Genomic DNA, 20750 nt, shown 5'->3' on the forward strand with positions numbered 1-20750 from the left:
CAGTCTTCTGTGATTGGTTCCTTTCAGCATAATCCTTTTGAGATTCATCCATGTTTGTTTTTTTTTTAACTTTTTTAACGTTTATTTATTTTTGAGAAACAGAGAGCATAAGCAGGAGAGGGGCAGAGAGAGAGAGAGAGACACAGAACCCGAAGCAGGCTCCAGGCTCTGTCAGCACAGAGCCCAATACAGGGCATGAACCTGCGGAACATGAGATCATGGCCTGAGCCAAAGTCGGTCACTTATGTGACTGAGCCACCCAGGCACCCCAGAGACTCATCCATGTTTTTGCACATGTCAGTAGTTCATTTCCTTTTTATTGCCGAGTAGTATTGCAGTTGTGAGGATATACCAGTTTGTTTATGCATTCATCAGTTAATGGGCATTTGAGTTGTTTCTAGCTTTTTGGCCTTTATGAATAAAGTTGCTTAAAACACTTACATGCAGGTCTTCGTGTGAGCATATGTTTTCATTGGGGGAGGGGGGCAGGTGGTAAAATACCTAATGGCAGGATTGCTACATCATATGCTGAGTGTATATTTAACTTTTTAAGAAACTGCTTACCTGTTTTCTAAAGTGGATGTACCATTTTGCATTCCAGCCAGCAGTATATGAGATCTTCTATCTATCCTTTCTTCTAATGTCTTTATCTATTTTTCATAAGGTGAATGTTGGCCTTAAAATTGAGTTGGGAAGTATTCCCCTCTCTTCAATTCTCTAGTACAGTTTGTGCAGAATTGGCATTATTTTTTCCTTAAATGTTTGCTAGAATTCACCAGTGAAGCCATGTGGGCTTGAAGCTTTCTTTGTGAGAAAGTGTTAAACTACAGATTTTATTTTTGTAATAGTGCTACTTAAATTACATACTTTATTTTTTTGAGTAGTTCATGTCTTTCAGGGAATCTATTTCATCTTGAAGTTATTGACATAAAGTATTTTATAATAATCCCTTATTATCCTTTTAGTATCTGTAGAATTGTAGTGATGTCATTCCTCTCATTTTTGATATTGATAATTTGTGTCTTCTCTTGTCTTTTCTTGATAAATCTGGCCAGAAGTTTATCAGTTTTACTTATCTTCTCTAAAAAGTGCCTTTTCATTACAGTGACTTCTCTATTTTTGTTTTCCTTTTCAGAAATTTCTGCTTTGATCTTTATCATTCCATTTTCTCTCCTTACTCAGTGATGAATTTCCTTTTCTTTTTCTAGTTTCTTAAAAGTGGACACTGGGGAAGATGAATACTATATGAGCAACATCCCACATGTTGACATGTTGTGTTTTCAGTTTCAGTTGGTACAAAATAGTTTCTAATATCCATTTTGACTTATTTGACCAATAGGGTTACTTAGGAGTGTGTTGGTTAGTTTCTAAATATTTGGAGATTTTACAGATCTGTTAATTTGTTATTTAATTCCATTGTGGTCACAGAACAATATGTTGGATGACTGAAATCCTTTTAAATTTATTGAGGCTTGTTTTATAGCCAATGAATTCTGGTAATAGATGAGAATATGGCCTATTTTGATAAATATTATGTGTCCACTTGAAAGAAAATATGTAGTCTGCTGATTTGGTGTGGAGTATTCTATAAATGTCAACTAGGTCAAGTAGGTTGGTAGTATTTTTCAAGTCTGATGTATCATTACTCATTTTCTATATATTTTTTCTGTCAATTATTGAGAGAGGGATATTGAAATCTCCAACTATAATTGAGTGCTTATGTGTCTCTCTTTCCTATTCTCCTTAATATATTTGGAAGTTCTATTATCAGATACATAAATTTTTAAGTTATGTCTTTTCTAATAGTTGACATTTCTATCACAATGGAATAACCTCATTTATCCCTGGTAATATCTTTGCTTTGAAATTGACTTTGTCCTATAGTAAATATAGCCACTCAAGGTTTCGTTTGATTAGTGTTAGCAAAGCATAATTTCTTCCATATTTTTAACCTACTTATATCTTTGTATTGAAGATGAATCTTATAGACAGCATATAGTTGGCTTTTGCTTTTTTATCCAGTATGACAACTCTATCTTTTAATTAGGTGATTATACCATTTATATTTAATGTAATTATTTATATGCTTACATTTAAAGCTACTGTCTACTCTTTTCTATGTATCCCATCTGTTCTTTGTTTCTTTTCTTTTTCTTTTTCTTCTTCTTCCTGCTCTTGGGTTGATTTAGTACGTTTTATTATTTTTTGGTGGGGGGATAAATAGTTACAACTCAGGTTTTGTTATTTTAGTAGCTGTTTAATGGTTTGTAGTGTTCATGTTTAACTTATCACAGTCTATCTTCAAATGATATTATATGATTTCATGAATAGTATAAGAACCTTACAATAAATAGTGTACTTCCATTGTTCCCCTCCTGACCTTTGTGCTATTGTTTTCATACATTTTACTTTTAGCACACCATATTATTTTTTTTGTTTAAATAGTCAGTTATCTTTTTTTATTTTTGTATTTTTGAGAGAGACAGAGTGCAAGTGGGGGAGGGGCAGAGAGAGAGGGAGACACAGAATCTGAAGCAGGCTCCAGGCTCTGAGCTGTAGACACAGAGCCTGATGTGGGGCCTGAAATCACAGACTATGAGATCATGACCTGAGCTGAAGTCAGATGCTTAACTGACTGAGCCACCTGGGTGCCCCTCAATTATCTCTTTTATTGAAGTATATATAGATCATGTAATATTAAATTAGTTTCAGGTGTACAACACAGTGATCTTTTATATACATTATGAAATGCTCACAACACAGTGATCAATTATATACATTATGAAATGCTCACCACAATAAGTATATTACAGTATTATTGACTATATTCCCTATGCTGTACTTTTCATCTGGTGACTTATTTATTTTATAACTGCAAGTTGGTACCTCTTAACCCTTTTCACTCATTTTGTCCATATCCCCAGTTTGTTCTCCATATTTACAAGTGTTTTCTCTTTTTTGTTGTTGTTTATTCATTCATTTGGTTTTTTGTTTATTTTTTGTTTATTTTTTACCTTGTTTTATTTTTTATTTTTTAAAATTTGCATCCAAATTAGTTAGCATATAGTGCAACAATGATTTCAGGAGTAGAGTCCTTAGTGCCCCTTACCCATTTAGCCCATCCCCCCTCCCACAACCCCTCCAGTAACCCTCAGTTTGTTTTCCATATTTATGAGTCTCTTCTGTTTTGTCCCCCTCCCTGTTCTTATATTATTTTTGTTTCCCTTCCCTATGTTCATCTGTTTTGTCTCTTAAAGTCCTCATATGAGTGAAGTGATAGGATTTTTGTCTTTCACTGACTAATTTCACTTAGCGTAATACCCTCCAGTTCCATCCATGTAGTTGCAAACGGCAAGATTTCATTCTTTTTGATTGCCAAGTAATACTCCATTGTATATATATATACCGCATCTTTCATCCATTCATCCATCAATGGACATTTGGGCTCTTTCCATACTTTGGCTATTGTTGATAGTGCTGCTATAAACATTGGGTGCACATGCCCCTTCAAATCAGCATTTTTGTACCCTTTGGTTAAATGCCTAGTAGTACAATTGCTGGGTTGTAGGGTAGTTCTATTCTTAACTTTTTAAAAACCTCCATACTGTTTTCCAGAGTGGCTACAGCAGTTTGCATTCCCACCAGCAGTGCAGAAGGGTTCCCCTTTCTCCACATCTGTTGTTTCCTGAGTTATTAATTTTAGCCATTCTGACACATGTGAGGTGGTATCTCATTGTGATTTTGATTTGTATTTCCTTGATGATGAGTGATATTGAGCATCTTTTCATGTGTCTGTTAGCCTTCCGGATGTCTTCTTTGAAAAACCGTCTATTCATGTCTTCTGCCCTTTTCTTAACTGGATTATGTATTTGATTTTTTGGGTGTTGAGTCCTTTATATATTTTGGATACTAGCCCTTTATCAGATTATGTCATTTGCAAATATGTTCTCCCATTTCATCAGTTGCCTTTTAATTTTGTTGATTGTTTCCTTTGCTGTACAGCTTTTTATCTTTTTTTAATGGATGTTTGTTTTTGAGAGAGAGAGCACAAGAGTGGGGTAGGGGCAGAGAGTGAGGGAGACAGAGGATCTGAGCAGGCTCCGCACTGTCAACAGAGAGTCGATGCGGAACTCGAACTCACAAACCGTGAGATTATGACCTGAGCTGAAGTCAGAAGCTTAACCGACTGAGACACCCAGGTGCCCCAGAAGGTTTTTATCTTGATGAGGTCCCAATAATTCATTTAAAAAAATGTTTGTTTGTTTGTTTGTTTGTTTACGTTTATTTTTGAGAGAGAGAGACAGAGTGCAAGCAGGGGAGGGGCAGAGAGAGAGAGGGAGACACAGCATCTGAAACAGGCTCCAGGCTCCAAGCTGTCAGCACAGAGCCTGACACGGGGCTCAGACTCACGAACTGTAAGATCATGATCTGAGCCAAGTCAGATACTTAACCAACTGAGCCACCCAGGTGCCCCTATTAATTAATTAATTAATTAATTAAGAACATGGACACACACATACATGTATACATGGGGGGGAGCAGAGAGAGAGGGAGAGAGAGAATCTCAAGTGGAGAGAGAATCCTGATGCGGGGTTCAATCCACGACCCTGAGATCACGACCTGAGCCAACACCAAGAGTCAGGCATTCAACCCGCTAAGCCACCCAGGCACTCCTCAGTAGTTCATTTGTACTTTTGTTTCCCTTGCCTCTGGAGACGTGTCTCTAGTAAGAAGTTGCTTTAGCTGAGATCAAAGAGGTTTCTGCCTGTGTTCTCCTCTAGGATTTTGATGGTTTCCCGTCTCACATTTAGGTCTTTCATCCATTTTGAATTTATTTTTGTGTATGGTGTAAAAAAGTGGTTTAGTTTCATTCTTCTGCACGTTACGGTCCAGTTTTCCCAACACCATTTATTGCGAAGACTATCTTTTTTCCATTGGATATTCTGCTTTATCGAAGATTAGTTGACCATATATTTGTGGCTCCATTTCTCGGTTCTCTATTCTATTCTATTGATCTATGTGTCTGTTTTTGTGCAGTACCACACTGTCTTGATGATTCCAGCTTTGTAATACAGTTTGAAGTCCAGAATCATGATGCCTCCAGCTTTGTTTGTTTGTTTTTTCCCAACATTATAATTCGGGGTCTTTTCTTGTTCCATACAACTTTTAGAATTGTTTGTTCTCGCTCTGTGAAAAATACTGGTGTTTGATAGGGATTGAATTGAATGTGTAGTTTGCTTTGAGTAGTATAGACATTTTAACAATATTCGTTCTTCCAATCCTTGAGCATGGGATGTTTTTCCATTTCTTTCTGTCTTCTTCAATTTATTTTCATAAGCGTTCTATTGTTTTCAGCATACAGATCTTTTACCTCTTTGATTAGGTTTATTCCTAGGTATCTTATGGTTTTTGGTGTTTGTTTTTTTTTTTAATTTTAGAGACAGAGTGTACAAGTTGGGGAGAGGGGCAGAGGAGAGAGAGAGAGAGAGAGAGAGAATATCTTAAGAGAATCTTAATCTAATCCATGCTGAGCGTGGAGCCTGACACAGGGCTCGATCTCACGACCCTGAGATCCTGAGCCGAAATCAAGAGTAGGATGCTTCATTGACTTAGCCCATCCAGGCACCCCTTGTTTGTTTGTTTTTTTCTGAGATTCTACATATAAGTGAAATCATATAGTGAAATGATATACATACATATAGTGAAGTGAAATCATAACCTATATAGTTACCAGTTCTAATGTTCTTCATTCCTTTGTGTGGATCCACATTTCCGTCTGCTATCCTTTTCCTTCTGCTTAAAAATACTTTCTTTAGGGGCACCTGGGTGGCTCAGTCAGTTAAGCATCCAACTCTTGATTTTGGCTCAGGTCATAATCTCACAGTTTGTGAGCTCAAGTCCCGCGTTGGGCTTTGCTTGGGATTCTCTGTCTCCTCAGTGCTCTTTCCCCCTTGCACACGCATACTGCACGTGCCCTCTCTCTCTGTCTCTCAAATAAACATTTAAAAAAATACTTCCTTTGGCATTTCTACAGTGTAAGCCTGCTAATGATGAATTCTTCCAGCTCTTGTATGTCTCAGATAGTCTATCTCGCTTTTATTTTTGAAAGATTTGGGTATAGAATTCTAGCTTGATGGCTATTTGGTCCCCCTCTCCTTTTCACTGCCTGAAAGATGTTGCCCCACCGAGTTCTGGCTTACATTATTTCCAACAAGAAATATGTTGTCATTGTTATATCTTTGTTGCTCTGTGTGTCATGTGTGGTTTTGTTCCTTTGGCTGCTTTTAAGATTTGCTCTTTATCACTGGCTTTGACCAGTTTGATTATCATGTGCCGTGGTGTAGTTTTATCCGTGTTTAATGGATTAAACTAAACATGTAGTTTAATCCATGTTGTGCTCAGATTTCATTGACCTTGCTGGATTTGTGAGTTTATAGGGTTTACTTATTTGGAAATGTGGGGGCTATTAGTTTTTCAAATTTTTTTTATATCTCCTCTCCTTCGTGGACTCTAAGTATACATATATTAGGCCACTTGAAGTTGTTGCACAATTCATTGAGTTAAGGAGAGGCATGGGGTTTTTTCCATATATGAAATACTGTTATAATAACTTTTTTAAATGTCCTTGTCTGCTAATTGTAGCATTTGTGTAGATTATGGATTAGTTTTTGATTGATTGCTTTTTTAAAAAAAAATTAACATTTATTTATTTTTAAGACACAGAGAGTGATCAGGGAAGGGGTAGAGAGAGAGGAAGTTGAATCTGAAGCAGGTTCCAGGCTCCGAGCTCTCAGCACAGAGCCTGATGTGGGGCTCAAACCCATGAACCACGAGATTATGACCTGAGCCAAAGTTGATTGCTTTTTATCCTCAGTATGGGCCATATTTCAGATTTATTCAAACTCTTAGAAGTCTACCCTCTTTCTGTGTGCTCTCAACCCGAAGTGAGACTTTTGGCTTGGAAGGAGTTACCTGTGTATTAAACTACTGATCAGTGTCACCCAGTTCTAATCTCTATCTCATTCTAAGGGTACCATACCCCATGTCATCCTTACCTTTCCGTTGGGCACCTCTGTCCTTCTATCTGTGTATTTATAATATTCAAGAGCAGCAGTTGGCCAACTGGTCCCTACCCAACCATCCAGGCCATGTGCCTCAAGAATTCCTTTTTGCAAAGCCCTGTGATGACTTTGGCCCGCCTCTTCTACCTACTCGAGTAACTCCTTTACCACTAATTTAATTGTCTGTGTTTCCATTTATAGGATTTTACCTAGCCGTATGGCCTGCTGTCTCTGCCAATTTAAAAATACTATTGAGGTTGTCTGTAAGACCGTCAAGCTACATTGTGACAGTGCATGTCTGACAAATGGCACACGTTGTGGTAAGTCCTAATTGCCTGATGATAAATTTGTAAATTTTTATTTTATTTGTGGTTTAACTTTTATTTTTAATCAACAATGATAATTTTTTTTAATGTTTATTCATTTTTGAGAGAGAGAGCATTCACGTGCGTGAGCTGGGAGGGGGCAGAGAGTGAGTGAGGGGGACAGAGAATCCGAAGCAGGCTCTACACTGACAGCAGCAAGCCCCATGCGGGGCTGAACTGTGATATCATGACCTGAGCCAAAGGGATGCTTAACTGACTGGGCCACCCAGGCACCCTAACAATGGTAAATTTTTAAACTAATGATGTCATTGCATTATTTTTACTCATTCAGAGTTCAGATCCCTAAATTTCTAAGAACTATTCCTTTGTTAAAAGTCAGATTCTCAGTTACATTATTAAGTCAACTACCCCCAAATGAAAACCTGTTCACATAGTGCATCACAGCTTATAAGCTGATTTTACGTGCGTTAGGTCTCAGGTGCCCTTTGTCTTATAGGACAGGTGGAGATACCTTTTTGTTTATTTTGTTGTTTTTATAAGTGTGTAAGAGTACAAGTGATGCTGATTTCTGAAAAAGTTTTATTTGGAGCCTCTGTGTTTCTGTGCCCTAACCAGAAGCTGCTACCCAACCGTTCTAACGGATGAGAGGGCTCTTCTATCCTTGGGCTGTCCAACTCTTGTTCTGAATCTTAAGCTTTTCTATCCAAAACACGGGTGCTTTTAGGTATTTTTCTGTTCTTAGGTTTTATTGGCACTAACTTGGTGACTTCCAAAATGTGCTTTTGCACCTGGATAGCTTGAATATGGGTCCCTGTCAATGGTCTAGGGCACAGCATAAATTACACTTTGCTACTTCTATAAGTGGTGTTGCTTATTTTCCAAAACAATGTTTTACCAATTATCTTACTCCCGTCTCCCTTAGAGGTGGGCAGAATAGGCTTTTTTTTTTTTTATCTCCTTTGACAGGCGAGGAAAAATGAGATCAGAGGTGCCTTAGCCTAGCACTCGAGTCTCCCCTCCCGTTTTGGGCGCTCCGCCAGCCCACTGCTCCTCCTCTCTCGTGACCTTTATCACCTCCTCCTCCGACTCTCACCAGCACCACTAAAAATACTTTTAATTCTTCTGGAAAAACCCAGCTGCACAGTGCTGTTCAGTGTACACAAGCTGTACGCTTGACCTTCATGTAGTTGGAAGCTCTGGATGGTTCTCTCAGTAAAGCTAGAAATCTGGAAATGAAAGGAAATGAAAGCAAAGTAGGCATTTGACCAAAGTTTCTTTATCCCTTCTGCATTTTAAAACCTCAAGTATCATTCCGTTGATTTTTTTGAACGCCCCACAGTGGCATCTCTCTCATAACTGGAAAATCTCTTAACCTATACCCCACATCTCTGCCCAAATTTAAGCAAAGAACCAGGGTGGACTTAGCGGGTCTTGTGTTTAGTTTTTTCTGTCTAGAGCTTATGTTACGGGAGGTGCGATATATGGGAGCAGGGACCAAGCAAAAGAATTGGTGGGTGGGCGGAGAGGGCGTGTCCAGATGAGGACCTGCTGGTGACGGGTGTTGTCCCGGGCATATGTGATGGTAGCAAGAACTCAAGCCCACTGAAGACGTAGAAGGAGGAAGACTCGCGCTCCCTCTGCCCCCGAAGCAGGACAGGGTGGGCTATGTGAATGCCAGGAGTCGCACTAGAGCTGCACACAGTTTAGCCGAGTATCTTCCGGCCTTGGCTTTTCTTGAGGCCTGGGCAATCGGCCCTTAGGGACCAATGGAATAACTCTAAATATACTTATTCACACTGTGGAATGTTCTGAGGAAATAGCTACTTTTTCAAAACACATCTTTTTGTCCTTTTGTTGTTGCCAATCGTGGGTCCAAGTTTGAGTTCGTCTCCTCTCTAAATGGCGCTCGAGTATTTGCTGATTCTTAATTTGCTTGACTGGGACGTATGACTGTGCATTGACAAAGAGCTGTGCTGTCAGTCTTTCATTATCAAAACTCATCTCTTCTTCTTCGACAGATCAGGAAGTATACCTAAGGAAGGCAGAAGGATCATTCATGAAGGTATTGACAGCTCGAAAGAAGAGCGCCAGCACGGAGCTGACTATTGAGCCAGAGAAGGCGTCCTCAGACATAGATCGTGTCAGTTTGTCAGCCTTTATGAACGAGCAGCTAGACTTCAATGACGAAAGTGATGTCATTAGTGCACTGAATTACATATTGCCTTATTTCTCGGAGGGCAATCTAGAAGACGTAGAATCGACGCTGTTACCGTTCATTAAACTTCTGTTTTCAAATGTGCAAGAGGGAGACAAGCCCGTGGGTCACTCGATGAACGACACAGGGGACCCTTCTCTTAAACCTGGATCCAACAATTCAACTTACAAGAATAAACTGAGAAAACTCTACTTTCTGGAAAATTTGTTAGATGCAGAAACTCAGGAAAAAGTTGATGACGTGAAAAAGAAAGAAAAAATGGCCATGCTTATACATTCCAGCCTTTTAGGTCCCAAGTTTAAACGTCAAATCTTTCCAAAGAAATTGGAAACTGCCCAACCGCAGGAGAAGAGCCTAGACGAGGTTGAGAGTGTGGGGAAAAAGTTCCTGAGAGTGAAAAAGGTCATCAAGGGCCCAAAGGGCATACGGAAAAGGCACTTAAAAGAACTGAGACGTCAGAACATCCAGAGGAAACAGAGCGCCCAGCCATCTGTGGAGAACATGGCCAAGGAAAGAAGGCTCAGGACACCATCCCCGGGGGAGCTTCCCGTGGCGCACAGGCCCAGCAAATTAGTGGGAAGCTCCTTCAATACAGAGCCTTCGTTCATAGATGAGCACAAGGCAGCGGTCTCTTCTCTCATGAAGCAATACTTTTTGGACAGGCCTTCTGCCACCCCCGCTCCCAAGGAAAGAAGGCTCAGGAGACCATCCCCAGGGGAGCTTCCCGTGGCGCACAGGCCCAGCAAATTAGTGGGAAGCTCCTTCAATACAGAGCCTTCGTTCATAGATGAGCACAAGGCAGCGGTCTCTTCTCTCATGAAGCAATACTTTTTGGACAGGCCTTCTGCCACCCCCCGCTCCCAAGGAAAGAAGGCTCAGGAGACCATCCCCAGGGGAGCTTCCCGTGGCGCACAGGCCCAGCAAATCAGTGGGAAGCTCCTTCAATACAGAGCCTTCGTTCATAGATGAGCACAAGGCAGCGGTCTCTTCTCTCATGAAGCAATACTTTTTGGACAGGCCTTCTGCCACCCCCGCTCCCAAGGAAAGAAGGCTCAGGAGACCATCCCCAGGGGAGCTTCCCGTGGCGCACAGGCCCAGCAAATCAGTGGGAAGCTCCTTCAATACAGAGCCTTCGTTCATAGATGAGCACAAGGCAGCGGTCTCTTCTCTCATGAAGCAATACTTTTTGGACAGGCCTTCTGCCACCCCCGCTCCCAAGGAAAGAAGGCTCAGGAGACCATCCCCAGGGGAGCTTCCCGTGGCGCACAGGCCCAGCAAATCAGTGGGAAGCTCCTTCAATACAGAGCCTTCGTTCATAGATGAGCACAAGGCAGCGGTCTCTTCTCTCATGAAGCAATACTTTTTGGACAGGCCTTCTGCCACCCCCGCTCCCAAGGAAAGAAGGCTCAGGACACCATCCCCAGGGGAGCTTCCCGTGGCGCACAGGCCCAGCAAATCAGTGGGAAGCTCCTTCAATACAGAGCCTTCGTTCATAGATGAGCACAAGGCAGCGGTCTCTTCTCTCATGAAGCAATACTTTTTGGACAGGCCTTCTGCCACCCCCGCTCCCAAGGAAAGAAGGCTCAGGAGACCATCCCCAGGGGACCTTCCCGTGGCGCACAGGCCCAGCAAATTAGTGGGAAGCTCCTTCAATACAGAGCCTTCGTTCGTAGATGAGCACAAGGCAGCGGTCTCTTCTTTCCTGAAGCAATACTCTTTGGGCAGGCCTTCTGCCACCCCCGCTCCAAAATCCCCACCTGACGTGAAAAAAGAATCAAAAGACTCAATGTACATATTTTTGTTTTAGAAGATGCAAATGCTAGAGTTAGAAATATGAAGGCTTTCAGACCAGCCTCACTCCCCAGAAAGACACACCACTTTCATAAAAGTCGCTCCCGTGTGGTCCACAGAACACCCAAGGCCAAACTGAATCGAAAGTCCAGAAAGGAAAGTTCACTCAGTAATAGACAGCTGCTTGCAAAGAGGCCTCCATCCTCTGCAGTCAGGAGCCTCATAAATTCCCCTTCACGAGAGGATTTTTCATCTCCGGGAGAACTGAGTCCTCAGAAAAATCCTTTTCCAGAATTATTTGCTCCTTCAGGAACTTACAGAGAAAACACTACTGTAGAGAACACTACTGCTCAAAATGTTTCTGAAGAAAATATTTCTACAGGAAACACTACTATGCCAGAACAAACCCTCCCTGAATTCACAGACCGTAAGAATCTTTCCACTGCTAATTCTACTGTTACTGCAGACAACTCTATGCCGACCGTTAAACAAACCAATGATACACAACGGGAATACCACAATACGGGCACTGGCTTGCCCCCAAAAGCCACAGGCTTCACTGTGTCAAAGCTCTCGTCCTCGGGTGATCTGTTTGAAATTCAGTTAAACCAGCAGCTACAGTCCCTCATCCCCAGCAATGACGTGAGAAGGCTCATTTCTCATGTTATCCGGACTTTGAAAATGGACTGCTCTGAGACCCAGGTGCAGCTGGCCTGTGCCAAGCTCATCTCCAGAACAGGCCTCCTGATGAAGCTTCTCAGCGAGCAGCAAGAAGTAAAGGTGTCCAAGGCAGAGTGGGATACGGACCTATGGAAAAATGAGAATTATATCAATGAGAGCACAGAAGTCCAGAGTGAACAGAGAGAGCAGGAGTCAAGGGAGGTGAGGATAAATCCCCAAATGTGGGGTCTCGACATTTAGGTGGTTTAGGACATGGACCCAAGCACAAGGACCGGGGGCTCCTAGTCCGGGTCTTGTCTTGGCCACATAATTTTGGCTAAGGCAGTGATCTGCCACTTTGCTCATTTAGGAAACAGTGCCGCTGTTCCCAGAGGAGACAAAAAGAGGACCTAACATACAAGATACATCAAGTCTTGAAGAAAATGCTAATGATTAAGATTACATATCACATTAGATTTGGTATATTCCTTAAGAACCTATAAGCGATTCATCGGAAAGAATGGGGTTTTAGAGTCGTTAAAGAATAGTTAACTTTCATCCTATCTCTGTTTTCTAAAAAAATTGTTCTTTCCCTTTTTTTTAGCTCACAAAAGAAGTTCCAGGCTATGGCTATAACAACAAACTCATCTTGGCAATATCTGTGACTGTAGTAGTGATGATTTTGATCATAGTGTTCTGTCTCATTGAGGTAAGGACAACAATTAATTCAGATTCCCAGACTATATTCCTTCTTTACAGTAGATTCAGAACCCACAAACTGAAAATCAAAGCCACTTTCCCACCTATCACGACGTGATATCCCTCTTCAGTCTGGAGGACTGAGATATGCTTTGTCCTTTTATTGCAAAGTATATTCCAGGGATTTTAAAAGGAACCCCACTGCCGGGAGACATCTGTGGATTGTAACCAAGATAACAAGCCATTAGCTTGTTCTGAGACATTAGGTCTAAGAAGGCCACAGTTGACATGATAGTAAAATTTCTTCAACTCAAAAAAATGATGTCGATTCGATGCACTCACCAGTCATCCTCCTACTACCACTGATTTCTTTCCTCGTTGGCTAAAATGATGAGAGAGAAATAGTCTTCACCCTCATGGAGCTATCAGTCATCTTGGAAGAAAGGGCATGGCTTAGAGATAAAAGTGTCATCTTGTTGATTAATTAGATGTGCCTACAGCTCTCTCCTCCACTTCGCAAGGCATTGTGTAAACAGGTTCAGTTAAAACCCTGCAGCTAAAATCCTGCATCAGGCTACTCAGAGCGTGTCATAATTACAGTTGCCTATTCCTGGAGCTTGCCTGTTTACCTTTTATTCAATTATGTATGAATTGAATATATATTCAATATATTTATTCAAATATACATATGCTTATTATATATCTATATCTATATCTATCTATCTATATATATCTATATCTATATCTATATTGCCATCTGTCATGGCAACCCTCCATTTCAGCCAAAGCAGCCCCTCACCATCCCCTAGTCAGACCATGCCCATTCCTACTTTTGTTGGTGACTTTGCCCACTTGAAATTCCTTTATTTCACTCTGCTGGTGGAAGTCCCGTGAGCCTTCAAAAGCCAACTCGAGTTCATCTTTCTTCACAAAGCCTTCCCCGAATACTGTAATACTCCTGGACCTAGTCCTTCTGTGAGATTGTCACCATTTCTTAGGGTCTGCAGTGACGCATTCCCCTCCCCTGATAACAAAAATATGCTAAACAGTTTGTTAAAAGGCAGCTCCTCAAGAGAGAAATATCAGGGTCATGGATCAGAGCAGAGATATGTAAGGCTTCCTGGTCTATCAGACTTGAGTAAAACCTGACTGGATGTATTAACTGCTAAGGAGAAACATGTCTGTCTTCTGGAGGGTTGGTCAGTAGTAAAAGCATAGAAATGGTGAGGAAGAGACCAACATGGGCAGTGCCCACCTAGCCTTGCCTAAGAGTAGAGATGGCACCTCAGGCAGCAGATGAGAGTCAGGCCCACCAGCCAGGCTGTGCCCGCGGGGCAGATGGATGGATCTAGCTACCTCCGTCCTTTCCATGAAACACTGGATTCAGCTAATTACTTTTCTTCCACTTCTCTTCTCACCAAATAGCCTTCTGATTATACTTCAGTGTGCCACAGAGGCCTGTCTCCACAGGAGACAGGAGTCCCAATCATGTGGACACAGATGCCCTATCTGTGGAATGGGTGGAATGGATGTTTTCCTTATTGTCAAGTCATGACCTGACATTCTGATTTTGATCAATCCTGTGACATTGGTAAGGTGATATTGCCTCCATGCAGAAAGAATTGCGTTCTCTCTTGATGAGATCAGAGTCTGATTTCTCAGCCTAAGAGCCTAGGAACTAGCGTGGGGTCAACTTACCATGACCTCTGGGAAGAGAAATCATTGGCCATTGTCCAGTCAGTACTCTGCATCTTGAGGTGGCCTGCAGCCTTTTGCTTTTGGGAAGTTCTATAAACTCCTATTGCTGTTTTAAATTCCTATGTGGTTTAACCTTGTGTTTATATTTTTTTATGTGGTTTCATTATTTCCTCTCCCTACTTAGATGATACACTTTTTGAGGTCAGAGACCATGCAGTTTTTTTCCTGTAGTGGACAATAATGATGTTCAAAGGAAGAGATGAGGCATTGTGTCAATTTCACAATGAGGAATAATGCAACGTAATATTTATGTGAAGTAGCCTACAGAGTCCAGCAATAGACAGATCCGTGGGTGACTAGGACTTTTAAAATGTTACCTTTTAGAGGCGCCTGGGTGGCTCAGTTGGTTAAGCGTCCTACTTTGGCTCAGGTCATAATTTCATGGTTCAGGAGTTCGAGCCCTGTGTTGGGCTCTGTGCTGACAGCTCAGAACCTGGAGCCTGCTCTGGATTCTGTGTGTGTGTCTCTCTCTCTTTGCCCCTCTCTCACTCTTACTCTCTCTCTCTGTCGCTCTCAAAAATAAATAAATAAACATTGAAATTGTTACCTTTTAGTATTCAAATCAGTGGAAGAAAATAAATAAATGGTAATAGAACAACTGCTTAATTATTTGGGAGGAAAATAACAACAGATCCCTATTTCTCACCTTAAAAAAACATATTTCAGTACACGTAAAAAAAGAGAAACAGGAACCCATCAAAGTGCTAGAAGAAAACAGAATCAATACTTTTATAATCTTGTGGTGAGAAAAAGCTTTGTGACCTGATACCACATGCAGAAACATTTGATAGATTTGATCGTCTTGTCTGATTTCTGCTTGGAATAAACCAGACATCTGATTTAATCCCCACAGTCCTGTGAGGATGATATCACCATCCTTCTTTCCTACATAGAAGGGGATCAGCTTAAGGCCCCTGTGGCAAAACCCAAAGCAGAACCCAGCTGTGCCTGCAGTCAGCCTGTGCTCCTATCCCACTGTTCCGTCTCCTTCACGATAAAAACACTGACAAATATTTGAAACATTGAAATTCAGTGAAAGCCCTTGAAAGGATTAATATATTTCATATGAAGAGAGTTTTATAAATCAACAGGAAGAGGACAAACAATCCAGGGGATCAAGGGGGCAAGGACTACGATGAACAGGGGGTGTGGACAGTCCGTCACCATATCTGCCTCATGGCTTATGGGACATGGGCCTCGTTAACAAGGCCTTTTCGCCTCATGGTATAAAAATAGTCTCTGATATTTTCTTCTGTACTCTTATAATATTTGTTGTGATTTATTTATTTTTAATCTGTATGGAATCTGTCTGGTGTTTTGGTACGGTCGAGGTAGGGGATCTAACTTTTTTCCCTTGCATAAAGATCCAGTTACTTTAAAATCTTTTATTGAATGGTTCATTCTTTCTTCATGGATCCAAAATACTAGTGTTATCTGGACTCTATTCTATCAACCTGGTTTTCTTTTCCTGTATCAGTATCACGCTACATACTTAACTGCAGTTGCTCTGTAAGAACGTATTTTAACGTCTGCTCTGTGATCTTCTTCTTCATCCATTTTGTAGCTATGCTTGCACATTTTCTCTACCAAATGTCAGCTGGCCAGTTTTTGTTTGAAAAACTGTCTTGGGATTTGAATGGGATTGCCCCGAATTTGTAGGTTAATTTGAAGGGAACTGACATCTTTACACTATTCTCGGAAAATAGTGTCTCACATCACGTATTCGTTTCTTCTTAATGTCCTTCAGAAGAGCTTTAGTGTTTTCATCTCATAGGTCTTACCCATTCTTTGCTAAGTTTATTCCTAGGTACTTTATGCCTTTTTATTGATAATTGTAAATGGGATAATTCTTCCGTCTTTTGATTAATTATTTATGGAACATAGGAAAGTCATTGAGGTTTACATGTTGATCTCTTGATTTTATATATATCTAGCCATCTTGCTGAATTCTCATGTTTCTTCCAACAAAATTTTAGTTGATTCTCTTGGGCCTTTTAGTTTGTCTGTAATTTCATATGCAAATATGTCTTAGTTCTTCCTTTCCACGACTCCATTTTTCCCCAGTGCATCAGTTAGGACCTCCTCAACACCAATGAATAGCAGCAGTGATAACAGACATCCTACTCTTGTCCTTGATTTTAAAACAGTGCTGCTGTTTAGGTTTCTGGTAGACACTTTTCTTTTCCTCCTCCCAAGAATTTTTATTAGGAATTACCTGTTGAATGTTATCTGAGGCAGTCAGTAAAATGTATTACCAGCTGCACGCGAGTTAGGTGTTATTGAAGAGTCAAAGGACTATTCAACAAATTCCTGTCCTAGGAAAAGTTATCATCTCACTGGGTAGATAAGACCTAAAATGCAAAGGAATGAATAAAGATATGGAGGGAGTGGTTATTGTGATGGGTAACTGTGATCATGTTTTCTTCCAAAACAGATTTATTCTCATAGAACAGCAGCCAAGGAAGGTAAAGAAGGAAGCTCAAGGTAAATATTAGTCTGGCAATCGTTAAAGTAGAATTTTAGAACTAGATTTTCAAACTCATCTATTTCAATCCCCTTGTTTTACAGCCAGGAAATCACCAAAGGCAGAAAGAATACGTATTTGGCCTAATGCTTTGCCTGGATCCAGCAAAGTTAGCTGCCCAGCCAAACCCGAGTTAGAATGGGACTGGCACAGAGCACCTGCTCACTAGACCTTTAAAGAAAGATCGTGGGGGGACGGGGGTGGAAATGTTCAGACCCGTTCCCGCTGGCGGTGGGCATCAGGCCTGGCCACAGACCTTCTCAGAGGCTCTGGAGAAGGGATAGGGAGGGCCAAAAGTCGTGGGGTGAAGGGGCTAGTCTTCAAGCATGATGGAGGGTAGAATACATGAGTCCCCCCCGTAAAGTAGGGGGAAAACTTCCTTCTTCCTCCTTCTGGTTTTCGAGGCCCCGCCCTCCATTCCCTTTATCCAGACCCAATAGAATTTGAACTGGGAGAGACCTTAGATAATCATTTATCTCTTCCTTTTATAATAATGAGATGGAGAAGGAGAAAAGGAAGATATCTTGCCGGACGGTTGTATCACTAGTACCACTAGAACCAGAAAGAAGATGGTTCCTTTCCAGTTGGGCACGTCTCTGACTACACTGTTCTTGGGCTGTGAACTGCATTTTATGTCACAACTCAGTGCACACATACCGTATAGACATAAGTACCTTCTAAAACAAACTTACCATACACTCTGATTCTTTCTGTTCTGTTTTTTTTTAAGTTTATTATTTATTTGGGGGGGAGGGTGGAGCAGAGAGAGAGAGAGAGAGAGAGAGAGAGAGAGAATCCCAAGCAGGTTCTACACTATCAGCACAGAGCCAGACACAGGGCTCGATGTCACAATCTGTGAGATCATCACTTGAGGCAAAATCGAGACTTGGGCTGCTCACCTGACTGAGCCACCCAGGTACCCCCTATTCCGTTTGTATTCAAAAAGAGTATTTTGTGTTTTAGCGCTAGCCGTGTGTTTTCAGGTGATTTCACGACTCACTCACTCATCTGCCTGCAGTGTGAAAGTCAGTGAGCTAGATAACTGCTGGTTGGACTCAGGCATTCACTCGGTGCGATTCATCTTGTAAGGTAAAGCAGCTAGGAAAATAGAAACACCTCCCCACCCGCCAGCAAATGATGCCTGTGAGGCTAAGCCTGGCGGGGACTGATGTAAAATGCTTCTGGAGAGAGTTAGGTGCTTCTGCCGTGTGGTCACCCAGTTTGTTGACTGCACAAGGGCACTTGGCCAAGGGCCAGAAGGTGAGCAGGGTGAAAATCCTGCCTATACTTCATGTCAAGTTACATACAAAGGTCTCCCAGGGACACTGTGGGGCCATTATGGACAGACACAGGAAAATTCTGAAAGCCCAGCATGTATGGAATTATTTCTGAGATCCCAGGTCTGTGTTGATTTTGCTTGCTAATAAGACTGGAGAAATACATTGTGAGAGGCATGGAAAATGGTACGAATCACTAATTGTCTGTGTGTGTGTGTTTCCTTCAAGGGGCTTCTTTGGATCTCTGCTGCGTAAGAGATGCTCAGAGGAAAGTGACAATCAGGTAAATCTGAGGAGGATAAAGTACCGTGGCTGGAGAAGGCAGGGGAAACAGACCTAACGTTGTCCTTTCTGTTTTCTAGGAGGGCTTTTTCTGGAGAAGGTGGCCACTTTGGCTTAGGGACATGTACAGACCCCTCAATGCCACACGCAAGAAAAACATGGCACAGAAGCTACACGACAAGGATTCTTCTGATGAAGATGAGATTTTCAAGATGGAACTAGGGTACGTGATTGGGGAAGATTTTCTCTAAAACGAGGAAATTATGAAGAGTTGAATTGTTCCTTTCGAGAGTCAAAGCCTTGGCATTCTTCTCCTTTTCCCAGGGAGGCTGGCAAAGCCACAGCAGAGAAGACTCGGACCACAGATTCCACTACTGAAGAGCTGGGTGACGAGAGTGAGACAGCATGTGAGATTGTCACAGAGTGAACGCCGTCCTGCCTCAGGCCACCTACAAAGTTTACTTTCCGATACTGGCTTCTCAGCATTGCTTATAAAATACTTGTTTTTCTCATATTAAAATGTATAAATCCATAACCAATTCTAGCCACGTGGTAAGGAATTAAAACGTAAACGGTTAAATATTTATCTACAGACAACAGGGGCCACAGGCGAGAGAAGCAGGACTGAAGCCAGAGTCCCTCGTGGTAGCCAGTATTTCCACAAGACACAGTATGGGCAAAGTAGGGTGAACGGGGCGTCTTTCCGTCATTTCCCTGATACGGTCAGTCTCTGGAAACTGGAAAACGTATCTTCAAGGGGCTTAGACTATTAAGTTAATTAACAGCCTATTCTGGTGCTCTCTCCCCTGGCTCACCAAATACCAGTTATTCACAACGCGCTTGACCCCCTGCCCATAGAGGATCATCTCTCTCTGGCCCCTCTGTGAGGTCTTTGGGGTTGCCAGAATATTTGGATCGCTGAGCCGACCTCCACTGTAGGGCTGAGGCCTGTCTTTCTTCCCAAGAGCTCAAACTCAGACACAAAATGTGTAGTTGGAAGTAGGGTGTTCCTCAACCTTACAAGCTAGTAGATAATTCCCATTGGGTTTTTTTGTTTGTTTTCTTTAAAAAAAAAAAAAAAAGTCCCCACCCTCAGAGAGCTAGCAGGGAGATGCTGGAGGGTTAAAGAATGTGTGAGAGCAGTAATTACCCAGGACTGCCCTGCTCAGGCCTTTATTTCAGAAAACTTATTGGTGGGGGCACTTACTGTTCACCTGTACCCCACTAGCCTCTGCTGACCCCACTGAGGGTCGGATGCGTGCGGCTGGGCTCTCTCCAGTTCAGCCCAGCACCACACCTACCACTGCTTTCCTACCCAGCTCAGATCAGGGCTGCACGATTCCAAGAGATAATGCAGCACAACGTGCAGAAGACGCAAACATCCCTCCACTTCTGCAGAGGAGGGCGTTAACCAGTCACATTTAGGATGTTGGGAGGAGTCGGGGTGCCTGGGTGGCTCAGTCCAGTGAGCATCCGACTTTGGCTCAGGTCATGACCTCATGGTGTGGGAGTTTGAGCCCTGCATTGGGCTCTCTGCTGTCAGCACAGAGCCCACTTCAGATCCTCTGTCTCCCTTTCTCTCTGTCCCTCCCCCCAGCTCACACACTGTCTCTCAAAAATAGATAAACATTAAAAATAATGAAGTCATCTATGCTTTCTGAGTACATGAATGACAGGTTTTAGAAAAAGGACGTCAGAGTCAAAATACAGTAGTGAATAAAAGAAATCCTGAATTAACAAGGTTTGATAATCTCTTTTCTTAATGTCTGTTTATTTTGAAAGAGAGCAAGGGGGGAGGGGCAGAGAGAGAGGGAGAGAAAGAGTCCCAAGCGGGCTGTGTGCTCAGTGTGGAACCCGATGCGAGGGACTCGATCTTACGACCGTGAGATCACAGCCTGAGCTGAAGTCAAGAGTCGGATGCTTAACCGACTGAGCCGCCCAGGCGCCCCTGACAATCTCTTTAAATGCCCCCAAATAAATGCTGGTGGCTTAGCGATAGGTGATGGAATATGGCACCAACCGCTGGCCACCAACAGAGTCCCCCGAGGGGACAGTAGGACTGGGGCACAGCCCAGCAGGTTTGGCAGGGTTGGTAGGAACGGTTCCAAGCGGGGTGATTGGCCCATCAGTGCCTCTTCGGCTTTATTAGTTTGCTGC

At 42.1% G+C, this 20750-nt stretch overlaps 1 protein-coding gene across 1 annotated transcript in view; it reads left to right on the top strand.

Moving 5' to 3' along the window:
• LOC109261934 (leucine-rich repeat-containing protein 37A2-like) overlaps positions 1–19113 on the top strand; it is a 45007-nt gene extending 25894 nt beyond the window's left edge. The window contains 10 exon segments of the mRNA XM_053893144.1: positions 7263–7381; positions 9406–9683; positions 9951–10204; positions 11226–11392; positions 11395–12275; positions 12658–12762; positions 16945–16994; positions 18540–18594; positions 18674–18816; positions 18918–19113. Of these exon segments, the coding sequence (XP_053749119.1) occupies positions 7263–7381; positions 9406–9683; positions 9951–10204; positions 11226–11392; positions 11395–12275; positions 12658–12762; positions 16945–16994; positions 18540–18594; positions 18674–18816; positions 18918–19020 (2155 nt within the window). The 3' untranslated portion in view covers positions 19021–19113.
• The last annotated feature ends 1637 nt before the right edge of the window (positions 19114–20750 follow it).

This window comes from Panthera pardus, unplaced genomic scaffold, assembly GCF_024362965.1.
Source record: "Panthera pardus isolate Hobbes unplaced genomic scaffold, ASM2436296v1 HiC_scaffold_3, whole genome shotgun sequence".
NCBI lineage: Eukaryota > Metazoa > Chordata > Mammalia > Carnivora > Felidae > Panthera > Panthera pardus.